Here is a 27604-nt window from a genome sequence, read left to right as displayed (position 1 = left end):
CCTGCTTTCTGTCTTTAAGCCAGTTCCCAATTCTAACAAAAATTTGGTTACTCTCTGCTTATTAATAAGTTAGAATCAAGGAAAATAAAGCTCAGGCATAAGTTTTAAACTTCCTTTATTATCATCAATACAAAGTACACAAAGTAATTTTCAAGGGGATATTTTTGTTCCAAGATATATTCACATTAGCAAGAGTTTATTTATTTTATAGATAAAAGTTAGCAGATATGCCATTTTTATACCTTTTACTTTCCAACTACAGTTTGCAGTGTCATTAAAGTCATTATCAATTTTTTTATGATCAGATCTAGAATCTGTGCTTATTAAAAGCTATATGATACCATAAACACAATACATAGAAATAACCTGAGCTGCTTTAGTAGAGATGTTGTAGAATAAAGCTTACTTATGCCCATAGATATCATGATGACATCTCCTAATAAGCTTTTAAGAAATATTTGTCATATCATATGATTTTAAAAGATGGGGAGACAGTTACATTAAAAGAATATCATTTTAAAAGAAGATACTTTCACTTCTTAGATTTTAGCATTATACATTTTACTTTTTTTAATCACAAAAGAAAAAGATTTTAAACTAATAAAAATAACAGGTACCACTTAAAATAAGTAAAATTTCTCATTCAAGTGAGTTTGAGTCTAAGTAGGAAAGAAACCACATTTATTTGATTTTTTAGTATTTAAATCCTTGAAAAAAGCCTATGCTTCACTGCAGAATTAGCACTTTAAGAAAATACTGACAGTAATAACACACTATCAAAATGTACACAAATGGCAGCTATGTAATTTGTATATTTAATAAGTTAACTATATCCATTTTTCAATTTAATCTCCTGATGAACTACCTCCAATATCAATATTAAGGAGGTCTTTAATTTTATCATATAATACCAACACCAAAGCACCCCCTGTACCACGAAGGATATTGGAGAAGGCACCACGAAAAAATGCGCCAATTCCCTCGTGTTGGTATATCTTCACAAAGCAGTCTAAAGTTCCTTTATATTGCCGTTCAGCCTCACCACTCTATACAAAGAAAGACAAATAGTTTGCCATTATCTTAACATCTTTTATCGTAAGACAGATTTAATTTAGCAACAGGGATAGATTAAAATTAACACTGTGTTGAGTAAGTATGTTGAGTTAATGGTCATATATTGAGTATTGTTCCCACTGACTGCAGAATACTCATGCTTTTCAGGCACACTTGAAAATGACCACATATTAGGCTTAACAAATTTTAAAAGATTGGCATCACATACCATGATTTATCCTCTCACCACGCTGCAATTAAGAGAGAAATCAAGAACAAAAAAGGTAACTAGAAAAATATCACGTTTGGGTATTAAGAAAAACACATCTTAGAAAATATTTAAAACCTAACTAACAACCACAAAACTCCTCAACTAAATTTGTAAGATGCAGCTTGAGTGGTAACTTTAACCACCAGAAATAAAGGAAATAATAAACGCAAAAGAAAGCATAAAAAGTCAAAAGTTAGTTATCTGAAATACTTTGACAAATTTCTAGAAACACTGTTTCAGGAAAAACAAGGCGCCCAATAGAAGTGCCAAAGGTAACATCATTGCAGATGACCCAGAGATTAAGAAAGAGCAAGATGATATTATGAACAACTTTATGACAATTATTTTGAAAACACAGAGGAAATAAATTCCTAAAAAGTGTAATTTACCAACAGACTAGGAAAAAACTTTAGAATACTAAATTCATTAAAGAAATTCAATCAGTTGTTGTAAATCTTCTCATAAATTAGAAAACCACGTGTCCAGATGGCTTTATATGTGAGTTCTACTAAACATTCAATGGAAATTTAATTCCAATCTCACAGAAATTATTCCAAAGAAGAGGAAAAGTGGGGAGACTCCCTAACATATTTTATGAGGCTTGCATAGTCCTGATACCAAAATTAGACTAGGATAACACAAGAAGGAAAAAAATGACAAGCTTGTGTCACAGAAACCATGGATAAAATATCCTGAACAGAAACCAGCAAATCAAACCCAGCAAGGGGTACAAAATACAATACATCATGACCGAGCTGGATTGATCCCAGGCATATAAGAAAAATGATATGATCATCTCGATATAGAAAAAAACATGACCACCATTCATGATTAAAAATTACTGTAATCCAGGACTTCCCTGGTGGAGCAGTGGTTGAGAATCTGCCTGCCAATGCAGGGGACACGGGTTTGAGCCCTGGTCTGGGAGGATCCCACATGCCACGGAGCAACAAAGCCTGTGCGCCACAACTACTGAGCCTGCGCTCTAGAGCCTGTGAGCCACAACTACTGAGCCCACGTACCGCATCTACTGAAGCCCCGGTGCTCTAGAGCCCATGCTCCATAACAAGAGAAGCGACCACAATGAGAAGCCCGTGCGCCGCCATGAAGAGTAGACCCCCACTCTCCGCAACTAGATAAAAGCCTGCGCACAGCAACGAAGACCCAACGCAGTCAAAAAAAAAAAAATTAAAAAAAAAGAGGAAAATTACTGTAATCCACAACAGAAAGGACCAGTCATAATATAATAAAGGATAACTACAAAAAATCCACAGCGAACATTAAACTTTGTAATCTGTAACATTGAAGGCATTCCCAGTAAGACTAGGACCAAAACAAGGTTGCCAGTTATTACTTATTTCATGTAACACTGAATCAGAGGTCTCAACCAGTGCAGAAAGGCAAGAAAAGGAATAAAAGGCATAAGAATTGATAAGGTAGGGAAAAAAGCCTGCTATTATTTGCAGATTATATCACTGTGTGTGTAAAAACAAAAAAAAACTTCAAAGGGTGTACATATAGGTTGGTGTTTGTAATATGGCTTAACAAAGTTGTGGGATATAAAATCAAAATGTAAAAATTAAAGAATACTGTTATGAATTGTGTCCCCACAAAATTCATATATTGAAGACCTAACCCCAGAACCTCAGACTGTGACTAAATTTGGAGACCGGGTCTTCATAAAAATAATTATGGTTAAATGAGCTCATTAGAGCAGACCCTAATCCATTATGATCACCCTTATAAGAAGAGAAACAGAAAAAGGACCATGAGAAGACACAGGGAGAAGAAGGCCATCTACAAGCCAAGGAGAGAGGCGCTCAGAAGACACCAACCCTGCTGGACACCTTGACTGACTTTTAACCTCCCAAAGTGTTAGAAAATAAATTTCTGTTGTTTAAGCCACCCAGTCTTCGGTACTATGTTATGGCAGTGGTATGGTTTTATACATATAGCAATGCACACATATATATAAAAATCCACACCCACAATTTTTTTTCTGAATTATTTTGACAGTAAGTTGCAGCTATCATTGCCCCTTATTTTTAAACATTTCAGTGTGCATTTTCTAAGAATATTTTCTTACATACCCAAAGTACAGTTATCAAAATCAGACAATTTAACATTGATACAGTACCATTTACTTAATCCACAGTCTATTCGCAAATTAATTTTCAAAAGTGTTTCAGTTTATTAAACTAGAGCTAGACATAGATCAAGAGGAAACACAGATATAAAGGGAACAACTTTAAGGATAGTCCATAAATGAAGCAATAGGATAGATATGCTTTACCTTTTCAGGTGGCCCACTGGGTTCTTCCAGGACCATTTTGTAGAGGATAATGAGGATAACTACACCTCACAGCATTGTTTTGGGAATTAAATGAGTTAAAGTGTAAAATGCTTAGGACAGTTCTGGCACATAATAAACATAGCTTTCTGGCCTCATTATTTTCACTTGCCCTCGTGAAACCTATCATATGGGTATACTGAAATTCTTCTCAAGCCATACCTCTAGGTATGTTTTTTCCCCTATGCTGAGAATGTACTCTTCACTGTCTGGAGAAAAAGCCTATTTACTGAGATTTAGCTCTCTAAGAGGCCATATCTGATCACTTTAAGCATTTGGGTACCCCTCCCCTATTGCATTCCTGGAACCTATGCACATTTCTACTTAAACCATTAACAGTATGCCTTCAATACTATGCTATGAATTTGGGTGCAGGTTCTGCCTTATTTTATTTGTGTCACCAGAGCTTGGTGAATAGGCACTCAATTATTTGTTGAGTGAATGAATGTAACAGGTAACAGCAATGGAGATTGATTTTATCAAAATTTTGGTTTGGGTATTTACATTTAGAACATACATCATTATAAACAAGTCTTCATCCTTGGAGTTAAAAATTATTTACTTTTATTAAAATATACTACAACAAATGATTACATATGTCAGTGGCCTATGACTGGGCTTATTCTACTTAATCTAATAATATTCAGTTAAGATAAACACATGCTCATCTAATCCTTGCCATGCCCCTCCACTCTCCAAACAATAATACATACTCATACTATAGGAGTAAAAGACATTTCTGTTCTGACAGCAGACATGGAAGAAACTTTGCTGGATGATGGCTGCTTTGGGATAGAAAAGAATACAAGACAGAACACATCATGTATTTATTTTAGTAAGTAAAACAAATGGCTTATGCCTTTCAGCCAAAATGTCTCTAAAATTTTAATAAATTACATCTGAATATCAGATACTGGAAAACTCAATTAAGCTTACAAATAATATAAAATACCTGCATCATCATACGTCTTCTAACTGTGTCAAAGGGATAAGAGAGTATTCCAGAGCATGTAGCCAAAACTAGAGCAATTGAAAAGGAGACAAGAAAAGGAGTTTCCTTTGGTTTTGGTAATAAGCCCTAGAAAAGAAAAATTATCAAGTAACCATCTAAATTTCCAAAATATCTTAAATCATTAAGTCAAAGGGTAATTCTTATAAATATATGAAAGAGGGCTCAATTATACTTAAAATGCAATAAAAAACAGTTGGATTTAATGTGGAAAGATTAAAATAATAGTGGAAGATCAATAAGAAATGAGAATCCCACACATGGCTATATTTTAAAAGCATATTTGAAAAAGAATAGCATATCTGCTATTACAGGAGATTTGTTATTAATAGCACTGAAAACTAGAGATGGCAGCCAGTGACCAAAAAAGTTCCTCCATGGTTCTTCCTCATAGAGTTGGAAAAGATGAAAGAATGCCTGTTATTATTAACAGATGATGCGTGATAAACAGCTTTAAAGCTCTAAGCTAGTGAAGAAACATTCCTAAATTTTACAACTACTACAGGTGATAACAGAGGAAAGCAGAGGGTGATTAAACATAAATTTTTCTGTGATTAAATAAATATATATAAGATCCTGTAATTTCCATTAATCTATTTATCTGTCTAAAAAATACACTACCAACGAAAAGTATTATGTCCAGACCACAAAAAAAATAACATTCAACTATTGATACATTTATACTAATGAGGGAGGGCAGAGACAATACATAAAACTATTATAAAATTTCCCTCAAGTTTTAATCTTATTTAGTAAATAATACTGGGATTAATTTCATTGCTTCCTTTTAGAAGCATTATGATGTAGTGATTAAGAGCACGGGACCTGTGCTTGCCACATAAATAAATTACTTAGCCATTCCTAGGTTATCTTTAAAATGGGATATATTAAAAGCTATCCTAGAACACTGTGAGGATATAAAGAACTTAAAAAAGTTCTCAAAACTACGTAATAGCTCAAAAAATGGTAGCCATTATTACGATCTTTCTCTTTCCTACCTTATGAAGTGCTATTTACATCTGAACTGAAAAGACAGATTGCAGAACAACCTGGAGAATACAATGCAAAATCTAACAGTACCCAATAGATCACTGAGCTATAGTAGCATTTATCATATTTAACTAATTAATTATGCCTTGCCTGCTTTCCATTGATGATAGTAAACTGATGATATGCATGTAAAAAAGTGATAATAAAATGAATGTAAAATCAGAAAAACTCTATGCCTTCCTATATACCAAAGATCTAATTATGATATAACCTAATCAGCATGTTTTCTATTTGAGTCTTTCAGTGCAAACAGCACAAAAACCTAACGTTTATATTTATGCTTTATATCCAAAGTCAGATCCATAATACAGTTATAACTTAATTAGGTTATGGCAAAGTCATGATTAAACAGAATGCTATAATATCTCTTATGTCATCATTTATTTTAATTTCTATAATTAAAAGTAAACATACCTGCTGAACATTAGAATAAAAAGAAACAAACAATTTATTTAATATATACTAGTTAAAGTACCAAATTACCTTAACTGTGTCATAAGCTCCAAAATAAGAGGCTCGGTACACAATGATGCCCTGAACTGAAACACAAAACCCTTGGTATAAACCAACAATTCCATCTGATTTTGCTATTTTCATAATACAGTCACCTAAACCCTTGAATTGTCGCTCTTCAGGACCTAAAATAAAGCCATTTAAAATTTATCAGCAACATTATATCAGATAAACACTTTAATCAAAGTAAATTAATTAAACATTTTACAGATTTAAATTATCTGGAACTAACATTTAGAAATCTTTATAACAAAAAAAAAGGCACAAGTCAAAATCTTTCCATTCATTTAAAGATAATTAAGATGTCAAGTAGTATCTTAAGATATTTTAACTGAAAATATTAATCTCTTATAAAAGCAATCTAATTCAAGCAATCTGACTGGCTTAAAACATTTCAATAAAATTATGAGAAGTTACTAGTCAGCTTAGGCATGCAAAACTCTACAACTTGCTTCAGCTGAAAAGCAAAAGGACGGATAAAGCAAAAAGACAAAGCTAAAAACTAGTAACTTTAAGGATCACTGACATTTTAGATGAGGTGTCATATTTTTCTAGTGTTTGCTGGTTTTGTTTTTATTTTCCCTTGACCTAGAACTCCTTGATATTTTATAAATATTATATATAGAATACAATCTTTCAAAATAAACTAAGTTCTCCCAATTTTGAGAGAAAACAAAACTACAGAATTGAAATTAAACCAAGGTACGTATGTTATTTTCACTTTCTTAACAATAACAAAAAAATTTGGAATGCCAGTTAAACATCATAGATGAAACTCCTATTCTCATCTTTGTTCAAACTGCCACACCTTCTGAGGTATTTTCTCTAATCACTTATCTAAATTGATGTCACTCTCTTCTCCTAAATTTTTTTCATGGCATATTTTGCTGACAGTATATTTTAGTCATTTATTCTTTTTCTTTACTACTCGTGATCTCCACAAGACTGTAAGGTACATGAACCAGGAGCTCCATATTTAATATGGTGTGTGTGTATATGTGTGTATATTACACATACACAACCTGTATCTCAAGCAGGGCCTGGTTCACCTCAGGCACTCAATAATACTCGTTGAAAGACTCTCTGATCCCTTAAGAAATTCTATTAAAATAATAATAAAGAAAAAACAGGTTTAAAGCCATATAAGCAAAAAAGAGTACATGATGAGAATAAAATCCACAAATTTTAGCAAGATGGAAGGGAGGTGGAAGATGGTAACTCACTAAGTGGAGCAGAGAAAGTTGAAACCTAATTTCTTGCGGAGGGAGATACTGTTGAGAAGCGAGCCATTTGATTCCAATAACCACAGAAAGACTTAAAATTCGAGGAATTAAGTACTATTGTGGTGAGAACAAATTAGCATCTGGATGCTCAAAATCCACCACCTCACCCTGAGTAGCCAAGTGACTTACTCCTCTGTCATCCTCAGAACTGAACACGAGGCTCCAACTTGTGTTGCGCTCACATGGGGCCAACTGAGTGACCTCCACAATTACTGAAAATGACTCACACAAAGATACATCATTGTGCATGTCATATCATCAGGGATATAAGGTAATTAAAAAGAGAAAAAGTCACATAAAAAGGATCAGCAGTAAGAGAATGATTTCTTAGGAGCAGTATTAGAAACTAGAATCCAGATTAATGGTTTCAAAATTGTGAAAAAAAATAATTTTAAATCCAGAATTTTACATATGGCCAAATATTAAGAGGGTGAAACATAGACATTTTCAGATATGCAAGATCTCAATTTATCTCCTATCCACCCTTCTCAGAAAGCTCAGAAAGCTATCAAACAACATATCTACCAAAACAAGGGTGTAATGAAAACACAGAAAGATGTGATAAGTAAGGACAGAGGAAAAGGGAACCTCTAGGATGAGAGTTACACATCTAATGTAGAGAGGAGCCACAGTCAAGACAGGAAACTAAGTGCATGAAGGGATCTAGAAGACGGCTCTCTAAACAAACTGGAAATAAGTTATAAGCAGTCTCTGTGCTTACTCTTTTTGTTACTACAGTATTGGCCTTCCCCTTCCCTCTTTTAAGAGAAAAGAAAAAAGTAGTAATCTTTAGGCTTTATAACTTTACCATTTGGTTGAGAATAAAATTTTTAGATGGAACACAACACTGTTGTTATAAGCATAACTAAAACAGATAATACAGTGTTCAAAAACACAAAGAAGAAAGAGTTAGTATTTCTAAAAATCCCATACCTTTTCCAATATCAACACCTAATCGGGTTCGGGCAAAATCTAACGGATATACTACACATAAGGATGTTGCCCCAGCAGCTCCACCAGAAGCCAGGTTTGCCAAAAACCACCTCCAGAACTGAAACATATTAATTAAAACATGGTTATTAAACTATAGAATCTGATTTTTAAACATCCTTATTTTTATAAGGTTAAAAAGCCAGATTTACAAACTGCTTTTATAAAGTGATCACCTATAATAACGCATATATTATCACGCAAAATACTTCCCTTCATGTCCATGTAGCCTTTATTTCTTACCAGGCGGTCTGGGAGATACAGCTTAGACGCTGACATACTGAAATTCCAAGATATTTTAATGTCCTCCAGCAAAAGTAGCCCAAGTTAGCAAAAGAGGCCACATAAGATATTTTGCTCTTTAGACTGTATAAAGTTTTTCGTTAATAATATATTTTAGTTATGACTAAAATGTTAGGCATCTGTGGAGGCTTTAGTGGTTCCCCTTCTTGGCGGCAGGGGAGAGGGACAGTTAATACATCATAATGCCACAGTTTCACTTTGTAGTTTTAGTAGAAATAAATTTAAGTAGCTCAAAAATATAGATTATGTTCAAATGCCAACATGTAAATTGGCAGAAATCAATTATAATGTGGTTGAGTGGCATGTAAGACCTTATTGATCTACTAGTTCACGTGGGCTGTTGAAGTTCTTTTTGATAAACATTTGAAATGTGCCCTGCTTAAGTCCAATAAACTGCTTTTCAACATCTAGAGCTCACTGGAGAAGAAAGGAATATTTGAATTGGAACTGTCATAGAAAATCTAGGGTACAAGGCCACAGTAACCATTCTAGTCAAGCTCAGTTTCTTGCTTCTCTGGCTCTTATTTCTAACAATTTTAAGTCTCAGATGCTTTGGAACTCTCAATTTTCTCTTGGCTTGGAATGCCCTTCTTATTTTTAAATTTTCTTCCTATCTTTTTAAAACAAAAAGTTATCAATTTATGCTCTAACTCAAATTCTATTTCTTCCACAAATTCTCTGGAACTCTCAATTTTCTCTTGGCTTGGAATGCCCTTCTTATTTTTAAATTTTCTTCCTATCTTTTTAAAACAAAAAGTTATCAATTTATGCTCTAACTCAAATTCTATTTCTTCCACAAATTCTCTGATCTCCAACCCACCCAAAACTGTATGTAATCATACCCTCTCCCCATAAATATTTCATCTCTCAGAGAATTAAAGGTGAATCATGTGATCAATATGTAAAATGTGTCAACATGTTCCAGATTCTCATTTTTTTAAAATAGTATTTACAATAACTTTCTACTTTCAATTTATAATTATTTGTGTACCTGTCTTGTCTTATCTTCTACGGACTATAAATTTCTTCAGGCCAGAATTATTATTTTTATTTTTACTTGTTGAGATATATTTACACACCCCACAGTTCACCCACGTAAAGTACTCAATTCAATGGACTGTTGGCATATTCACAGAGCTGTGCGATCATTACCAGTTTCAGAACATTTCCATCACCCCGAAAGGAACCTTGTACCCACCAGCAGTCACTCCCCATCTTCCCAATCCCCCTGAGCCCTACATAACCATTAAGCTACTTTCTGTCTCTACAGATTTGCCTATTCTGGACATTTCCTATACACGAAATAACACAATATGCAGTCTTCTGTGACTGCCTTCTTTCATATAACATGTTTACAAGGTTCATCCGTGTTGTAGCATGTGTTAGCACTTCATTCCGTTTCACTGGCAAATAATATTTCACGACCACATTTTATTTATCCATTCATCAGTTCATGGACATTTAGGTTGCCTACATTTTTTTGAGGCCTAGATTCTTAATTCATTTGCTTATTTCAGAAAGCAAATCATGGGGCCTTGCCCAGAGTAAGAGTAATGCATTCAATAAATATTTGTTTAATGAAGGGTACTCAGACTCCCATCGTGTCTTTTAAGTGAAACTCATAAGTTCTACTGTATAGGTAGCCACAGTTCATAATCACACAGAGATTAGACCAGAAGGTTGACTCTCACCCCAGGGTAGCTAATCCATAGTCTAGAAGATGATCTGTAACCTGGTAGAAAAAGTAGAACTGGGCCATAGTTTAAGTCTTAGGAATTTGACTCCAGAAGTTCTATGCCAGTTATCAGTAAGGACAGAAATGGAAAAGATATTAAATAATTTTTTTTTAGGTTTCAGTCTACTTTGAGACTGTTGAAACCTATAGATACTCTTCCAATAAAAATCACATATATATAAACAGATACTTTTAGTGTAAGTTATTCCTCAAGCATGCATGGATCTCAGGTAAAGAACCTCTCACCATCTGAAAGGTTAGAAGGAATCACTATGATATTAACACTGAACTTAAAAGAAACAAAGAAAATATAGGTAAGTAAAAAAGGGCAATAATGAGAAAACACAGAGCAAACACACCCAAAAAGCAGATCATTAGAGACAGAGATAGACTAAGTGACCTGGGAGACAAAGATAAAGAATACAGTTTGATCCCTACAGCTGTCCTTGGTTCAAATTCCAGTGCCAGTGTATCATTGCAAGAAATACTCATTTTTCTTGAAGTAATTTAAGTCTCTGTTTCTTACAAGCAAATAAGCCAAACCAAATATGATATGCAGCACAAAGATTTATAAAGTGCATTTTAAATTCTATTTAACCTTTCTTTTTTCCTTCCTAGATAAGAGAAAGAAAACAGATCCATGACTTCCTGGGTGAATGATCATATAATTTATTATTCAAACAAGGACCCCTATGATAGTGAAAGTGGGGCCTATGAAAAAGCAGGCAGGCACAACATGTATAAATAGTATGGCCAAACTACTAATGGAAGGAAGGAAGGGAGGAAGGGGGAGGGTGGAAGGGAGGAAGGAGAGGGAGACAAGAAATAAGAATCTATGCTGAATGATAATCCTGCAAGTGTTTCTGTAACAAGTCTGTCCCTCCACAATTAAGCTTGAAAATAAAACAGACCCAGGAGAGGTTGTATATCAGCATAAATGAGTTTTTAATGATAAGTTAGTAATTTCAGATACTACTATACTGTAAAAGGAGAGGGCATGAAAAAGAATCAGGCAAGGAGAGGAGAACAAAAGAGTCTAGGGGGTTTGGAGGAAAATAATCCTGTTTATTTTCAACTGTTGACAAATGGATGATAAACAGACTTGATGCCTCCAAGAACAAATACCCTGTGACCAAAGTTCTTTCTAACAGTTTGTCTGGGCATGGAAGAGAGCTGGAAGTTCTAGTCTTCTCTGTTGAGGGTTGTGCTGGTAGCTGCTAAGGAGTGGCAGAGGCATATTTTATGCCCAGTTCAGCTAAGACTCATCTAGTCTAGTCACCTCAGCTGAGAGAGGAATAGAGTGCAGCAGAAAGAACTAAATTTGGGAGTTAGAAAGACATGAACACATGACTAGGGTAAGTGCTTTAAGCTCTGTCTTGCTTTCCTTATGTGTACATTTGGGATAAAAATAACTACCTCAAAGAATGAGGTAAAAATTCAGTGAAACAGTATATAGTAGGCACACACCTGCCTACCATGGTTATTTTTTTAAAACTTTTTACTTTGAGATAATTCCAGATTCACATGCATCCTAATACATACGGAGTTTATAAACTTTTCAACCAATTTCCCCCAATGGTAATATCTAGCATAACTATAGCAGAGGAAAGTAACACTGATAAATATCTACCTTATTCATATTTCACCAGTTACACACACTTATTTGTGTGTATATTTAGTTCTATGCCATTTTATCATGTGTGCAGATTCACGTAACCACCAATCACCACGGTGAACAGTTCCATGATAAAGACCCCTCATTGCTACCCTTTTATAGCCACCTCCCTCTCTCCTAGCAACCACTATTATAATTTCCATCTCTATAATCTTCTCACCTTAATAATGCCATATACATGAAATCAGAAAGCAAATATAATTTTTGAGATTGGCTTTTCACTTAGCATTCAAAGTTGCTGTATCAAAAGTCTGTTCTTTTTTAAAACTGTGGTAAAATATACGTAAAATTTACTGTTTTAGCCATGTTTAAGTATATAATTCAGCATTAAGTACAATACTGTATAAGCATCATTACTATCTATTTCCAGAACTTTTCATCATGCTAAATATAAACTCTGTACCTATTAAATAATCTCCCTCCCCTTCAGCTCCTGGTAACCTCTATTCTACTTTCTGTCTCTATGAATTTGCCTTTTCTAGGTCCCTAAGGGGATTATACAGTATTTGTTTTATCAAAGGGTTGTTCCTCTTTATTGCTGAGTAATCTTCCATGGTGTGATGTACCATAGATTGTTTAAGCATTCACCTGTTGAAGGAAATCTGGGTTATTCCCAAATTTTTGTCTATAATGAAACAATCTTCTATGAACATTGTATACATTGCTTTTTTTGTGAACAGAAGTTTTTATTCTCTGGGATAAATGCCCTAGAGTTGGATTGTATGATAAGCATATGTTTAGTTTGTAAGAAACTGTCATGCTCTTTTCTAGAGTGGCAATATCATTTTCCATTCCCACCAGCCATGTAAGAATGACTCAGCTCCTCTGCATCCGTGCCAACATCTGGTGTTGTCACCATTTTAGCCATTCTGGTAAGTGTGTAGAGATATCTCACTGTGGTAGATCAACCACTTTTAAATCACATACACTGTATTTGTTTTTTCTATCTTCTCTGCTTCTTTTAAGACCAGGTAAGAAACCAAAAATATTGACTTTTTTTTTTAAGTTCTTTTTTTTTTCCCCCACTTTTCATGGCAGGGGGTTGGAGGCAGAGATAGGATACAATTTTGATGTCCAAGGGGAGAAATAAAAGGGTCATTAGTATCCAGATTTAGTAAATAATATATATTTAAACATTACACTATTACTTGTGACTGAATACCTTTACATTCTAAATAAGATAGCATGCTCTTTATAGGTATACTAAAAATGTTTTTACCTCAGGCTCTACTAATATGAAATTTATTACAGAATTTTAGCACGGATCAAAGTTAACTTCAAAACTTTTAGAGCCGGGCTTCGCTGGTGGCGCAGTGGTTGAGAGTCTGCCTGCCAATGCAGGGGACATGGGTTCGAGCCCTGGTCTGGGAAGATCCCACATGCCGCAGAGCAGCTGGGCCCGTAAGCCACAGTTACTGAGCCTGTGCGTCTGGAGCCTGTGCTCCGCAACAACTGAGGCCGCGATAGTGAGAGGCCCGCGCACCGCGATGAAGAGTGGCTCCCGCTTGCCACAACTAGAGAAAGCCCTCGCACAGAAACGAGGACCCAGCACAGCCATAAATAAATAAATAAAATTAAATTTAAAAAAAAAAACCAAAAAACTTTTAGAGCCATGTTATTTACACTGTTAGGGATAGATGTTAGTAACATAAATTTTCTGGTTAATTCTAATTGCTCCATTTGGCTTAGTCTTACAGGAATTATCTTTTGGGGGAGATGGGGTGGAAAATGTTCAATAAAGAGTTAACTCAGCAGGCCTGTGTTGCCCAAACCCTATACACACTGAAAAGATCTTAAGGACCACCCTTGCTCAAACTCGAAGGTTTGTTTGAGATAACCGTCTGAGCACTTGGAATATCCTACCTAATTAGAGTGTCTTTATATGCCTGAAGCTTTGGGTAACACCAGATAGTTTATACTAACCTTGATTTATGGTGAACACCCCTTTGTATGCTTTGAGCTAAACTATATCAGTTTGACCTCTTGAGTGGGTGGGGGCAGTGGCTGGAGACTGAGTAGCTAAGGTCAGTCACATTACACATGCCTATGAAACTGACTCCCCAAAAAGCCTGGCCACCATGGCTCAAGTGAGCAACCCTATTTGGCAGCACATTATATGTGCTGTCATACATTATTGCTGGGAGAATTAAGTGCTGTCCAGGTGACTCTACGAGGAGAGGACAGCTAGAAGCTTGCACCTAGTTTCTCCTGGATTTTGTTATGAGCCTTTTCCCTTTGTTGATTTTAATCTATATCCTTTTGTTGTAATAAACCATGAGTATAACAGCTTTTCTGAGTTCTCTGAGGCCTAGTGAATCACTGAACATGAAGATGGTCTTGAGGACCCTCTGACATAGGTTCTTAGTCAAGAGACGTTCCAATTATTAGAGTTGCTACCTAAAGATGACAGAAACATTTTTCTGAGTGCCTACCATAAAAGCACAGCACTGGGACTTCCCTGGTGGTGCAGTGGTTAAGAATTAGCCTGCCCATGCAGGGAACACAGGTTCGAGCCCTGGTCTGGGAAGATCCCACATGCCATGGAGCAACTAAGCCCGTGCACCACAACTACTGAGCCTGCACTCTAGAGCCCGCGAGCCACAACTACTGAGCCTGAGTGCCACAACTACTGAAGCCCGCGCACCTAGAGCCCATGCTCCGCAATGAGAAACCACCGCAATGAGAAGCCTGCGCACCGCAATGAAGAGTAGCCCCTGCTCACCGCAACTAGAGAAAGTCCGCATGCAGCAACAAAGACCCAACACATCCAAAAATAAATAAATAATATTAAAAAAATACCAATTACTTAAAAAAAGAAAAGCACAGCACTACTGCAAGCATTTTATGTGTCTTTACATGTTTAGTCTCATCTAAACCTTACTCATCTAAACCTCATGAGGTAGGTATTCTTATGTCCAATTTTCAGATGAGGAAACTAAGGATCAGAGAGGTGATATTCAAAAATTCACACAGCTAAATAAGCTGAGTGCCAGGACCTAAATCCAGATCTTCTGAATCTAAGCGTAAAGAATTTTCTTTGTTACCTTTATACCTCCAACTACATTAACAGCGCAAAGCACTCAATAAAGGAAATAAAGGGTCTAAAAGGAAATTAACAGAAATAGCAACAAAGAAATGTTCCATAAATAGTTGCTTTTAAAGAATCTGCTAGGACAGCTTGGTTGGTTGGCTGGAGGAAGAGAAAAAGACAAAGGATGAGGGGGTAGAGAGACTTTATAAGGGCAGGTGAGGGGAAGACCTTGACAGTAATGTAGGTGGTCTAGTGTATACAGAGGTAACAAAACAGGGCTTCCCTGGTGGCGCAGTGGTTGAGAATCTGCCTGCTAATGCAGGGGACACGGGTTCGAGCCCTGGTCTGGGAGGATCCCACATGCCACGGAGCGGCTGGGCCCGTGAGCCACAACTGCTGAGCCTGCGCGTCTGGAGCCTGTGCCCCGCAACGGGAGGGGCCGCGATGGTGAGAGGCCCGCGCACCGCGATGAAGAGCGGTCCCCGCACCGCGATGAAGAGTGGCCCCCACTTGCCGTAACCGGAGAAAGCCCTCACACGAACCGAAGACCCAACACAGCCAAAAATAAATAAATAAATAAATAAAGTAGCTATAAAATGTAGAAAAAAAAAAAGAATCTGCTAGGACAGCTTGGTTGGTTGGCTGGAGGAAGAGAAAAAGACAAAGGATGAGGGGGTAGAGAGACTTTATAAGGGCAGGTGAGGGGAAGACCTTGACAGTAATGTAGGTGGTCTAGTGTATACAGAGGTAACAAAACAAATGGAGACCAGGACAAATGACACATAGTTCATACGAGTAGGAAATTTTGAAAATGAGATTTTATAACCAAGGGAGTGATTACCTTGAAAAGAAAAAGCACCTTTGTGATAAAAAAAGAGAGTTCTCGGGCTTCCCTGGTGGCGCAGTGGTTGAGAGTCTGCCTGCTAATGCAGGGGACACGGGTTCGAGCCCTGGTCTGGGAAGATCCCACATGCCACGGAGCAGCTGGGCCCGTGAGCCACAACTACTGAGCCTGCGCGTCTGGAGCCTGTGCCCCGCAACGGGAGGGGCCGCGATAGTGAGAGGCCCGCGCACCGCGATGAAGAGCGGTCCCTGCACCGCGATGAAGAGTGGCCCCCACTTGCCGTAACTAGAGAAAGCCCTCGCACGAACCGAAGACCCAACACAGCCAAAAATAAATAAATAAATAAAGTAGCTATAAAATTAAAAAAAAAAAAAAAGAGAGTTCTCTTTTTTGAAATTAAGTTTTATTGGAATATAGTTCCTTACTAGAGAATTCTCTAAGTTAAATTTATCATTTTCCTGTATTTGACTTGATCTTCCTACACACTTTAATCTCAGCCAAATAGAACCTCAGTCATAAAGAAGAAACAATTTGCTTCTTTAGGAAATAAACTACTTTAGTATTAGGAAATACACGTTTGTTGACTGCTTTTTTTGCTTATCAAAACCAGATTAAATGCTGAATTTTTCTAGTGCAGCAGAATAGGGATTATAAAATGTAAATTATATTAAAATTAATATTTATTCAGAGAAATATTGTGTTGAGACAAAACATCTCTTAGTTATTAAAACTGTGTTAAGAGGTTTAGAGAAACTGGTAAAAGGTAATACAATTCTATGTTTTCCATATGTAATTTCTCTAACAATACATATTATAGTATGCTAACAGTTACTATGTTTTTTCTCAGGTATTATTAATCTTTTTTTTTTAAGGTATTTATTTATTTATTATTTCTATTTATTTATTTTGGCTGCACTGGGTCTTCACTGCAGTGCACAGGCTCTTTGTTGCAGTGTGTGGGCTTCTCTAGTTGTGGCGCATGGGCTCTAGAGCACATGAGCTCAGTAGTTGCAGCTCGTGGGCTTCTCTAGTTTTGGCGCACGGGCTCCAGAGTGCACGGGCTCAGCAACTGCAGTGCATGGGCTCTCTAGTTGTGGTGCGTGGGCTCCAGAGTGGGCGGGCTCAGTAGTTGTGGCGTGCGGGCTTCTCTCTAGTTGTGGTGCACGGGCTTAGTTGCCCTGCAGCATGTGGGATCTTAGTTCCCCAACCAGGGATCGAACCCATGTCCCCGGCATTGGAAGGCAGATTCTTAACCACTGGACCACCAGGGAAGTCCCTAACAGTTACTATGTTTTAACTATTATTTTTTTCCACCATTTGAGCACCTCCTCTCCAAATAAAACCCCACAGGTAATGAATGGATAAAGAAGATGTGGTACATACATACAGTGGAATATTATTCAGTCATAAAAAAGAACGAAATAATGCCATTTGCAGAAAGATGGACTAGAGATCATCATACTAAGTGAAGTAAATCAGAAAGAGAAAGACAAATACCATATGATATCACTTATATGTGGAATCTATAAAATACAACAAACTAATGAATAAAACAAAAAAGAAGCAACTCACAGATATAGAGAACAAACTAGTGGTTACCAGTGGGGAGAGGGAAGGGGGAAGGGCAGACAGGGATGGTGGAAAAAAGGGGTTACTATGAGACAATATGAAATCATGTGTGCAAAACTTGAAAATTGCAAAGTACTATATAATTTAAAGAATCTTTCATTCAATTAAAAAATAACAAAATAAAATAAACAATAATTACCTGTTTTTCTTTATTAACTCCAGACATGAACAGTTGTTTGTATTTGTCTTTGAAAGCAAAGTTTAGAGCTTGTGTTGGAAAATATCGGATAACATTTGCCAAATTGCCACGCCAATAACTGAAGAAACCTATAAAAGAAAATATACTAAACATATTGTATTATTATTAAATAATTTGCATAGTTTTAACAAACTTAGCTGTTCGAACTATCTAAAACATCTTTTCTCGTGAGAAAAAAAATAAAGTTTACATGTGTCTCCAACTGAAGAAAAAAGGCAGTGTTAACTCCACGTACCCCATTTCAATTTTGTTAACTTCCAACAGGAAGCCTTGAATGCCTAAAAACCTATGGAAAGCATTACCAGTTGAATACAGGGCTCTTTAGTAGTAGAAAAACAGAGCTTACTAGTATTTGTCAGAGAAGCTAGTAACCCTTAGCCTCATTTCCAAATAATAAAATACAATTCCTATGGTGACAAGGCTGTTGGAACAAAACTGTTTTGTATCTACACTCCTGAGAATGAGAAAGGGATAAAAGAGTCTTATCTTTATATTTTAATACCTAGCCAAAAAAGAATCAATTTACAATTCAAGGCAGTCTCCAGAGGCTTGATGGATAGTAGGAAACTTTCAAGGTCAATAATCTTCCCACTTCAAATCTCCATGGAATGACCAATCTTTATAATTCAGTCACTGTGTTACCCTGATAATTCAGAACTGCCTTTATAATCCATAGCTGCCCTGGAATACAACAGGCTAGCCCTTCAGGACCCATAGTTGTTTTTACAGATGGTTTGACCCTGCTACTCTGAATAGGATACCTCTAGTTCCAGCTGGGAGAATAGAATACCCAGAATCAGTCTTCTAAAGATAAAAATACAAATGAAGATAATCTCAGTTGACTGGGACCGGTGCTCAGAAACTGAAAGTTAGATTAGATAAACACACAAAGGGAAAGATATTTATTTGTTAAATAACTATACTTTGTGGGATAAAACACTGAATATTGGTGATCCCAAGCTAAATATAAAGCAGTTGCACAAAGACAATTAAGAAGTATATTAATAGCCAAGAAATCTCAGTCCTCACAGCTGATTCAGTTACAAGGCATTCAGTTGTAGGCATAAATTACTAGGGCATTTAACACATAATGGTAATAGCTACAACTTCTTGAGCATTTAATATGTGCCAGGCACTGGCAAAGGCTTTATATATTTCATTTAATCATCACACTATGCTTATGACATACGTTCTCCTGTAATACCTATTTTATACATGCATAAATTGAAACTTTTCTAAGTTTAGAAACTATAACCAGGATTTTGAATCAAGTCTTCTGTCTCCAAAGCTCTAGTTCAGCTTTGGGTTTCTGGAGAAACAAATCTTAGAGAAGTCCTAAAATTATTAAAGTATGGTAAATAAAGCTCTATTTTTTAAAAAATGGAAAATGATTACTGTAAAAATTTTTGAGGCAATATTAACAAAACAATAATACTAATTTCTAGGAACTGTTTTTTATTCATTTAATTCTCATAATCACCCATGATGTAGGTACTATTAGTCTCTCCATTTTAAATGAGTTAAAAACAACTTCTAAGGCAGAAAGAAGTTAGTTAAGTAACTTGCCCAGTGTTAACACTTAGTCAGAAAACTGTAGATCTGGATTCAAACTCAAGCAATCTGGCTCAATAATTCAGTCACTTAACTACAATACTTTTCCATAAATAATGTAATCATACAAATATTTCTGTACTAAGAAAGGTGAACAATTTTTCTTTAATGCAAGCAAAATAAAAATCTTAAAACATGAGAAATATAAGCAAATTATAAAGGAATATTTCTTGCTAGTTATGGCCACGTTGAATTACTGAGGGAAGTTGGTGAATCTAACCTTTGGAGGTATTTTTAGAGATTTTTAAGTTCTTCATAGTTAATAAAAAACACTTAATAACATAGTTAAGCATTTTTATTTTCTGAGGTCAGACCTGTGGAAGAGAAATGTTGAAAGTAAAATGTGACTGTGTAAATGATACTGAAGAATAAGACTGATTGATTGATTGATTGATTGCTGTGTTGGGTCTTCGTTTCTGTGTGAGGGCTTTCCCCAGTTGCAGCGAGTGGGAGCCACTCTTCATCACGGTGCGCGGGCCTCTCACTGTTGCGGCCTCTCTTGTTGCGGAGCACAAGCTCCAGACACGCAGGCTCGCTCAGTAGTTGTGGCTCACGGGCCCAGTTGCTCCGTGGCATGTGGGATCTTCCCAGACCAGGGCTCGAACCCATATCCCCTGCATTGGCAGGCAGATTCTCAACCACTGCGCCAACAGGGAAGCCCAGATTTGATTTTCTAGACCATGTTTTATAGTAACACAACAACAGACTACTTGCAGAGGATCTTAAAAGGATAAAGAAGAACATACTGGCTGAAGAATTGCCGATCTGATCAAATGGGATTTAAGTTGAAATCATCATTTGTTTAAAAAAAAAACTAATAAACTGAGTTTAAAAAAGTGTCATGTATCAAAAATGTATTAGAATTCCTATTTTATACATGGCTCTTATTTATTAATAGTCATTTTGGAAATGGTTGATTCAGCTAGACGGTACTGAGATATTACAGGTTTCAGATTATGAGTTATTAGTTATAATTATATAATTATGATTACAGTACTGAATTAATATTTATTTCACAAAAAGAAGGTCATATAAATATAAAAGTAGTATAAAAGTTTGTAACTTTGGCTAATGTACTGAATATAAATGGTAGATTCTGATGACAAAGACAACTGCAAATTAACGAGACTATGACAGAGTGACAGATTTATCACTAAAGGGGTTTGCTAGCATTGACAGAAGAACGTATTCCTTTTAGCAAAATTGTATTTGCATGAAAAAACCCAGAGGATTCATCAAAACAACTGTCAATGTCTCAATGAAAAATCTAGAAATAAATAAATCCCTAGAAGTATAACAGGAAAACTGGCAGCTCTTAATGAGTTATATATGAAAAAGTATCTCACACACATAAAATACTTTTGCATGTATTTCTCAGGATTCATGGATTCCCTGGAGCTACAGATATCAGGTTAAAAACCCCTGCTTTAGTCTCTTTTTCCACAGATCATACTTAAAAAACTTATTCCCTTCTTTGCATCTCACTGCTGTACCATGCTTTTAGGAGCTCCAATGTCCTTAGTAAGAGGGCAAAGAGGAGGAACCTCAAAGTGGAACTCTGAATGCATCTTCTATAGAAATATTATTTCTGGGGGCCAGGTTTCAAGGTTTTATTCAAATGTACTCTAAGTACACTGTGTACTATGTAGGCTCTTTAGATAGATTACAAAAATCTACTCTATATGTAATGCAAATTTATCTCAAATACATTCATTTACAAATGAACATGAGGAATACATGTTTCTAAATTTAGGAATGTATTCAAAATGATTAAAGAGTTAAAATTTATTGAGCACTAACTATGCAATAGACACATGGCTGAGTATTTTACAGGCATTATCTTGTTTAACTGCCGCAACTACCATATGAGGTAGGTAATATTATTAGACCTTGTATAGAACTGAGAAAATTGAGGTTGAGAGAGGTTAAATAAAAATTGTTCAAGGTTACAAGGTAAGGGAAAGGTTGGGACTTAACTCCAGAATTTTCTAGATCTATCTGACTCCAGGCCTAGAGCTATTAAATCTCTATTGCCTCTAGGTAAAAATCCATTTTGGATAAAAACAGTAGTACTTTGTGGTCAGAATAAAACAAGGGAAAAGCAAGAGTGATGCAAATGTAGCAGTATTTAACTCTCTAGTCACACAGAACAAAAGGACAGTTTCCTAATATCACAAAATTGATAGAGACAAACATAGGGGTTGTGGTATATTTCTCTGGTAATAGCAGAACATCTAAGTTTTTTTTTACTTAATTGCTAAGTAAAAATAATCTCTTCAAAATTTAAGGGTGAGAAAAACCTACTCTGAACTTAATTCTGAGAAAATAATTAAGAATTAATACAGAACTGATGGGAAAATGGGAAAAAGTTACTGGGCCATTTACTGGTCCACTTCTAGCCAAGAATGCAAATGCTAGGCATGTTTGGGTATACAGTTGACCCTTGAACAACATAGGGGTTAGGGATGCTGATTATCCATGCAGTCAAAAATCCAAGTAATAACTTGTAGTCAGCCCTCCCTATATGTGGTTCTTCCATATCCATGGTTCTGCAACCATGGATTCAACCAACCAGGGATCAAGTACTGTAGTACTTACTACTGGGGAAAAAAAAAATCTGTGTGTAAGTGGACCCACACAGTTTAAACCCGTGTTGTTCAAGGGTCAACTGTATATTCTAGACTAGCAGGCTCCAACATGCTTTGACAGTCTGCCTATCAGTTAAAAAAACGTAATCATGACTCTCAAATATGTACATACTTAAAAAAGTAAATTATATACCTTTGCTACTATACTACCCTGTTATGTACATTTGTAAAACACATCCAAAAGAGAAATTAAAGAATGAGATAAAGATTCTTCATTTACACAACACTGTAAATCAACTATACTCCAATAAAAATTTTTTTAAAAATTCTTCATTTAAAAACCTTTTATTTGGTACCAAGTGCATAGGAACAAAGTTCTTGGTCTTATAGAGCTTACATTTTGAGAAAGACAGACAATGAACAAATAAACATGTTAAGTGGCCACAGGAAAAAAACAGTATATGTAGTTGGACAATGAGGAAGGGCTATTTAGATAGGGTGGTCGGGGAAAACTTTTAGATATTAGGGCACAACTGAGCATTTGTTTTAATAGTTAAAAAATAGTATTTTCAGATATCTTGCTAATCATGATGTTTTCATACTATCATCTGCTATTATCTCAAGGCACCCTTAGGATGAGGTTCATTCTTAAAAATAGTATATGTGAATCTATATTTCAAATAGTATTCTTGACAAATTTAAATATTCAAATAGTCTTATTATCTCTATAAATCCATTTAACTGAGCCAACATAAACTATAATATGTTCATTATACAATAACTGAGTAAGGGTACCCGTTATCCCCTTTACCCTGTGTAACTCCTACTCTTTTTTTCAGGATACCTTAGCATCCTGTGATATATAACTGACATTTGGCCAACCATAGGTGCCAGTGCCAATTCATTTACTAAATATCAGTAAAGTTTATGTTCCCATTTTATTGAGATAACACATTTACTTAACATTTTCTTTCCATACACCAAAATATCATCTTCAAGATATAAAAACCTCACTGCTTTAGCCTTCAGGAAAATATGTTTGGAAAACTTCAGATTAAAGACAGCTGATGAATTCATGGCCAGGAATACCTAAAAGAGAAAAGAGTTCTGGTAGGCTCTTAAAAATGAGATTTAGAGATAATATCTTTAAAAGCCTATGTTACAATATATTAAATAAAACAATTATATTAATTAAAATATATTTACCGATGCATAGCTTGCTCAGTGAAAAAAATCACAGCACAGACACCAAAATGTTAACTGTGGTGATGTTAGCAGTGCTAACTTTTTGTTTCTCTCTGTTTTTCAATTTTCTATAGTAAACATGCATTATTTGTGTAATAAAGGTTTAAAAAGTACTAAATAAAAGTACACATACAAAGTTGGAAGGTCATAATACCAACTAAAGAATAAATTTTAAAAAAAGCATTAGTCAGGGCTTCCCTGGTGGCGCAGTGGTTGAGAATCTGCCTGCTAATGCAGGGGACATGGGTTCGAGCCCTGGTCTGGGAAGCTCCCACATGCCGCAGAGCGGCTGGGCCCGTGAGCCACAATTACCGAGCCTGCGCGTCTGGGGCCTGTGCTCCGCAACAAGAGAAGCAGCGATGGTGAGAGGCCCGCACACCGCGATGAGGAGTGGCCCCCGCTTGCCACGACTGGAGAAAGCCCTCGCACGGAGACGAAGACCCAACACAGCCATAAATAATAAAAATTTTAAAAAAATTAAAAAAAAAAAAAGCATTAGTCAGGATAAATCCAGAAGCTTTCAGAAGCCAAGGAAAGCTTATAAAAAGTATCAAAGACACCCAAGGAGATGTTTAAAGCTATGTTCAGAGGAAGAATGAGCTCTCTCCTTGAGGTGTAAAGAAAGAGATAAGGTAAGAAGATAGTGAGAGAGCATCTAATTGTGCCTTCTGAATTCACTGCCTCTTATGCTCATTCCATATTGCCTAAAGAAAGGAAAAGTTATCAGTAAAACTCGAGCAAACAGGAAAAACAAGAGAAACTTCAGAACACTGAGATTGCAATGTATCTTGACTTTCACAAAAGAGACAGAAGGTAAATTCCAGAAAATAACAGCCTCAGAATATGATTGCCTAGTAAAGTTCCATAATGATTTAGCACAGTGATTCTCAGTGCTACCACGTTCAAGTCTTCTATACATAATAAATATTTTACAATGCTTCCTTTACTATCTAGAAATAGAATTCAAAGACAATGACCCCTTCACTAGTTCAAAAAAATCAATATAATGCCCTTTCTGCTATATACAAAAAGAAAATAAAAGAGTTTATTATAAAATATATATATTACTTAGTAAATTGGTGAGGCGTGATCATACCACAGACATAACAGTCCGCTGCTTGCTTCTATTTATAATGAATCAGTTGTGCTTAAGACACACGTTGACATTTGGAAAAAAGGGCTTAATAAATATATCTATACAATCATCATGAATTCAATAGTTAAAAATGCAGATGATATAAGTGGTGACCAAATATCACACACAGAACTGCTAACATGAGTTTTCACAATGATGAACAACTCTCAGTAAAACGCTGAATAAAACAAAGTACAATCTTTCCTCTACTTACAAGATAGCTGCATTACTGGAATCACTGTGTACTAGAATTCTGCCCCAGACAGTTTGTGTTTATAGGTAAATAAGAGTTAGTTTCTAGGCTTAGATCATCATAAACAGGTTTTACTGCTACATGAATGTCCAGTGGGAGATCTGAGTCATGAGGTTGCAGGATAAGTCTTTGTTGTGTAGGACTGGCCATGTACAACAGCAGCAGCAGGATGTTTAGCAGCCCTGGATTTTGCCTTTCATATCATTGCAATTAAGGATTACTCCCCTCTATCTTTGTGTTAAACAAAAAATTCCTCACAAGTTTCCAAAAATGCCCCTAGATGGCAATATTATCCCTGTTGTAAATTACTAATCTTTTAGCATAGAATATACCATGGTGTACTCATAACAAGGCCTTGTATATACTAGAAAACATTTTCTTAAAATTCTGCTTAAAGAAAGCTGGAACCAGAATACTATTCATAATGGTCTCAATTTACAAGAGCCATATGGAATATATTTAGGTTTAAATACTACAAAAAACATTTAAAATATAAAATGACTTAGCACTGGTCAGCACAATCTATCCAGAATATTTAACTTTACCTGACTAAATATTTAAAGCAGATCAGCAAATAATAAAGAGGCTCCTACTGCTCCAAAGAGAAATGGGAAGCTTGCTCTGATAAAATAAATGGGAGCGAGAAGATGTGAACCACTCACTTACCATTAAAGATCTAAACTCAGCTCCCAGATGGGCACTTTAAATACACAATTTAGATGATGTCTTAAGAGTCTACCCTCAACCTGAAATACTCTGCTTGTGGGATCTTAGCTCCCCGACCAGGGACTGAACCCATGCCCCCTGCAGTGGAAGTGAGGAGTCCTAACCAATGGACCACCAGGGAGTTCCCAGGAATCCTTTTTCATGGGAGGAAGAGTAACCTGCCCTAGACTTAGGAGTGAAAGAAAGGACTGCACTGGAGTTGAAGCCACTTCACTTCTTGTTCAGAATACACAATAAATAGACCTCTTTCCTTTTTAGAGTTCATATAGAGGTTTCAATTGAATCCAGCGATATCAGAAAATTTCTGATCAATTTATCCTCTTATCCACTTAGCTAACTTAAGGAGCCATTCAGTGAGAGGAAGGCATTGAATGATTAATAAAGCATTTTCATTATCTATTCCTTGAAATCATTTCAATATTAATGGAAAAAAACTCCACAAGGAACCAAAATATCAAAACCTTAAGTAAAGACAGAGCCTGACGCAAAAAAATAAAAATTAATACTGATCCCGACTTTCCTTAAAATTTTTATATCTTGCTCATCACGGGTTTTTCACATTAATTTCGATTTTTAAAAATACTGCATTAAAATATTATTTGTTTCTACTACTGAGGTTTTTTTTGGCATCCCCCTAAAATTTGGGCAGACGTGAGTGCCTCCTTGGTCTCAGCCCTGGTCTTCAGTAGTTCTTGAGAATAAACAGAACCTTTTTTCACTGAATACGTACTAGATACTGAGAGGCCCCAATGCTTCCATATTTGGAATACTTCTCTTAAACGTATTATTTCAACAAATATTTAAGCAACTTAAAGCACCTATTAACATACAGCCAAGGGCCTGATGGCATCTACCCCAATACAGGGAGGTCAACCATTTTCCTCCTGAGCCAGGCACAGGTGCACGGAGGTGCAGAGCCTCCCGCGAAGGAGAAATTCAGAGAAAGAGAAGGTGGTGGTCTCCCCTGCCCCAGGACTGGTCACGTGTAGGCCTTCTTGGCCCTGGGAAAGCAGAGCCTCTTAGACCGGTTAAGAAATTGAATTATCGAAGGCAAAGAAAAACTCATCACCGACACACACGGCCGTGGCGCCCGCAAGCGTCCCCGCCCGGCCCACCCACCCCTTTTTCTGGCAAGCTGACCCGGCGCGGGGAGAGGCTGGCGCGGCGGCCTCGCGTACACACCCTGCTCACGGGGAATCCGCAACAGGCAGTCCACGAGGCCTTTGTACTGGGCCTCGGGGCTGATCTGCTTGGACGACGCCTGCACCTGCAGCAGCAGCTTTACCCGCTCGATGGGCGCCACCGTCGTCTTGGACACGGCCGCCGCCACCCCGCCCGCCAGCAGATCCTTCACGAAGGACGCGGCGTCAAAGAGCTGCTTCTCCGCCTTCTTCTCCAGCTTCTTCTTCGGAGGTACACTCTGCATGGTGGGACGGTGGACGTAAAATCGGGCAGCAGAAGCTCAAAACGAGAGCGGGAGAGACGGACAAAAGGAAGCCAAAGCCCGCTTCAGCGTCGTCCCGGCTGGAAAGGGGCGCTCAGCACGCCGGGAAACCAGCGCGCCGGGGGCGCGTAGCTGCGCAGGCGCCTCCAACCGCCTTCCGCCACCCGGCGCCGGCCACGTGACTCCCGACACGTGGTTCCTCCGTGTGGTGCAAGTCTTTTAAAGTGTCTTGGCAAGTGTTGGTGCGGGGTTGTCCTTGCGGCAGGCAGGACTAGGAGGCTAGTGGGTTCTGACCCAGGAAGGTGCGGGAACGGTCGCGCGAGAACCAGTTCTGTATAAGGAAATTTAGTAGCCCAAACCAGGACAGAGCAATAAACCAACTGTGTGGGATTAACCGAGTTTAGTTTTAGTTCCCAGGGTAACCCTTAGGCCAGGTACTGGGACGCCGCCTGTTAAGAACCCTGCGGCAGAGCAGGGGGTGAGCAGCGGGCCATCCAGCGAAGCTTCATCTGCCGCTCCCCATTGCTGGAAGTACCGCCTGAACCGTCGCTGGCCTTACTGCCTGAACCATTCCCAGCTTCCCAGTCCTCGGAAAAATTGTCTTGCACGAAACTGGTCCTTGGTGCCAAAAAGGTTGAGGACCGCTGCCTTACACCTTCTGTTAGAA

The 27604-nt window shown here is 37.0% G+C and overlaps 1 protein-coding gene across 1 annotated transcript; it reads right to left on the bottom strand.

Moving 5' to 3' along the window:
- Positions 1 to 845: 845 nt before the first annotated feature.
- On the bottom strand, positions 846 to 26919 carry SLC25A31 (solute carrier family 25 member 31). The gene is made up of 6 exons (XM_007172380.2): positions 26676 to 26919; positions 17876 to 18003; positions 8463 to 8580; positions 6217 to 6371; positions 4627 to 4752; positions 846 to 1046 (listed from the first exon to the last, which is right to left on the bottom strand). Exons 1-6 carry the CDS (start codon positions 26917 to 26919, stop codon positions 846 to 848), a joined length of 972 nt encoding a protein of 323 aa, XP_007172442.1.
- Positions 26920 to 27604: the final 685 nt, after the last annotated feature.

Source organism: Balaenoptera acutorostrata, chromosome 5 (assembly GCF_949987535.1).
Source record: "Balaenoptera acutorostrata chromosome 5, mBalAcu1.1, whole genome shotgun sequence".
Taxonomy (NCBI): Eukaryota; Metazoa; Chordata; class Mammalia; order Artiodactyla; family Balaenopteridae; genus Balaenoptera; species Balaenoptera acutorostrata.
This window is presented reverse-complemented; position numbering and strand designations above follow the sequence as displayed.

Bases quoted from the DNA above. Each gene is read 5' to 3' on its own strand.
- SLC25A31 (XM_007172380.2), bottom strand. From the start codon at position 26,919: ATGCAGAGTGTACCTCCGAAGAAGAAGCTGGAGAAGAAGGCGGAGAAG. The intron at 8,581-17,875 runs GTAATTATTGTT...AATATGTTTCAG, and splicing joins GAGTTAATAAAGAAAAACAG to TTCTGGAGGTGGTTTTTGGC. The intron at 6,372-8,462 runs GTATGGGATTTT...GCTTTATTTTAG, and splicing joins AGGTGTTGATATTGGAAAAG to GTCCTGAAGAGCGACAATTC.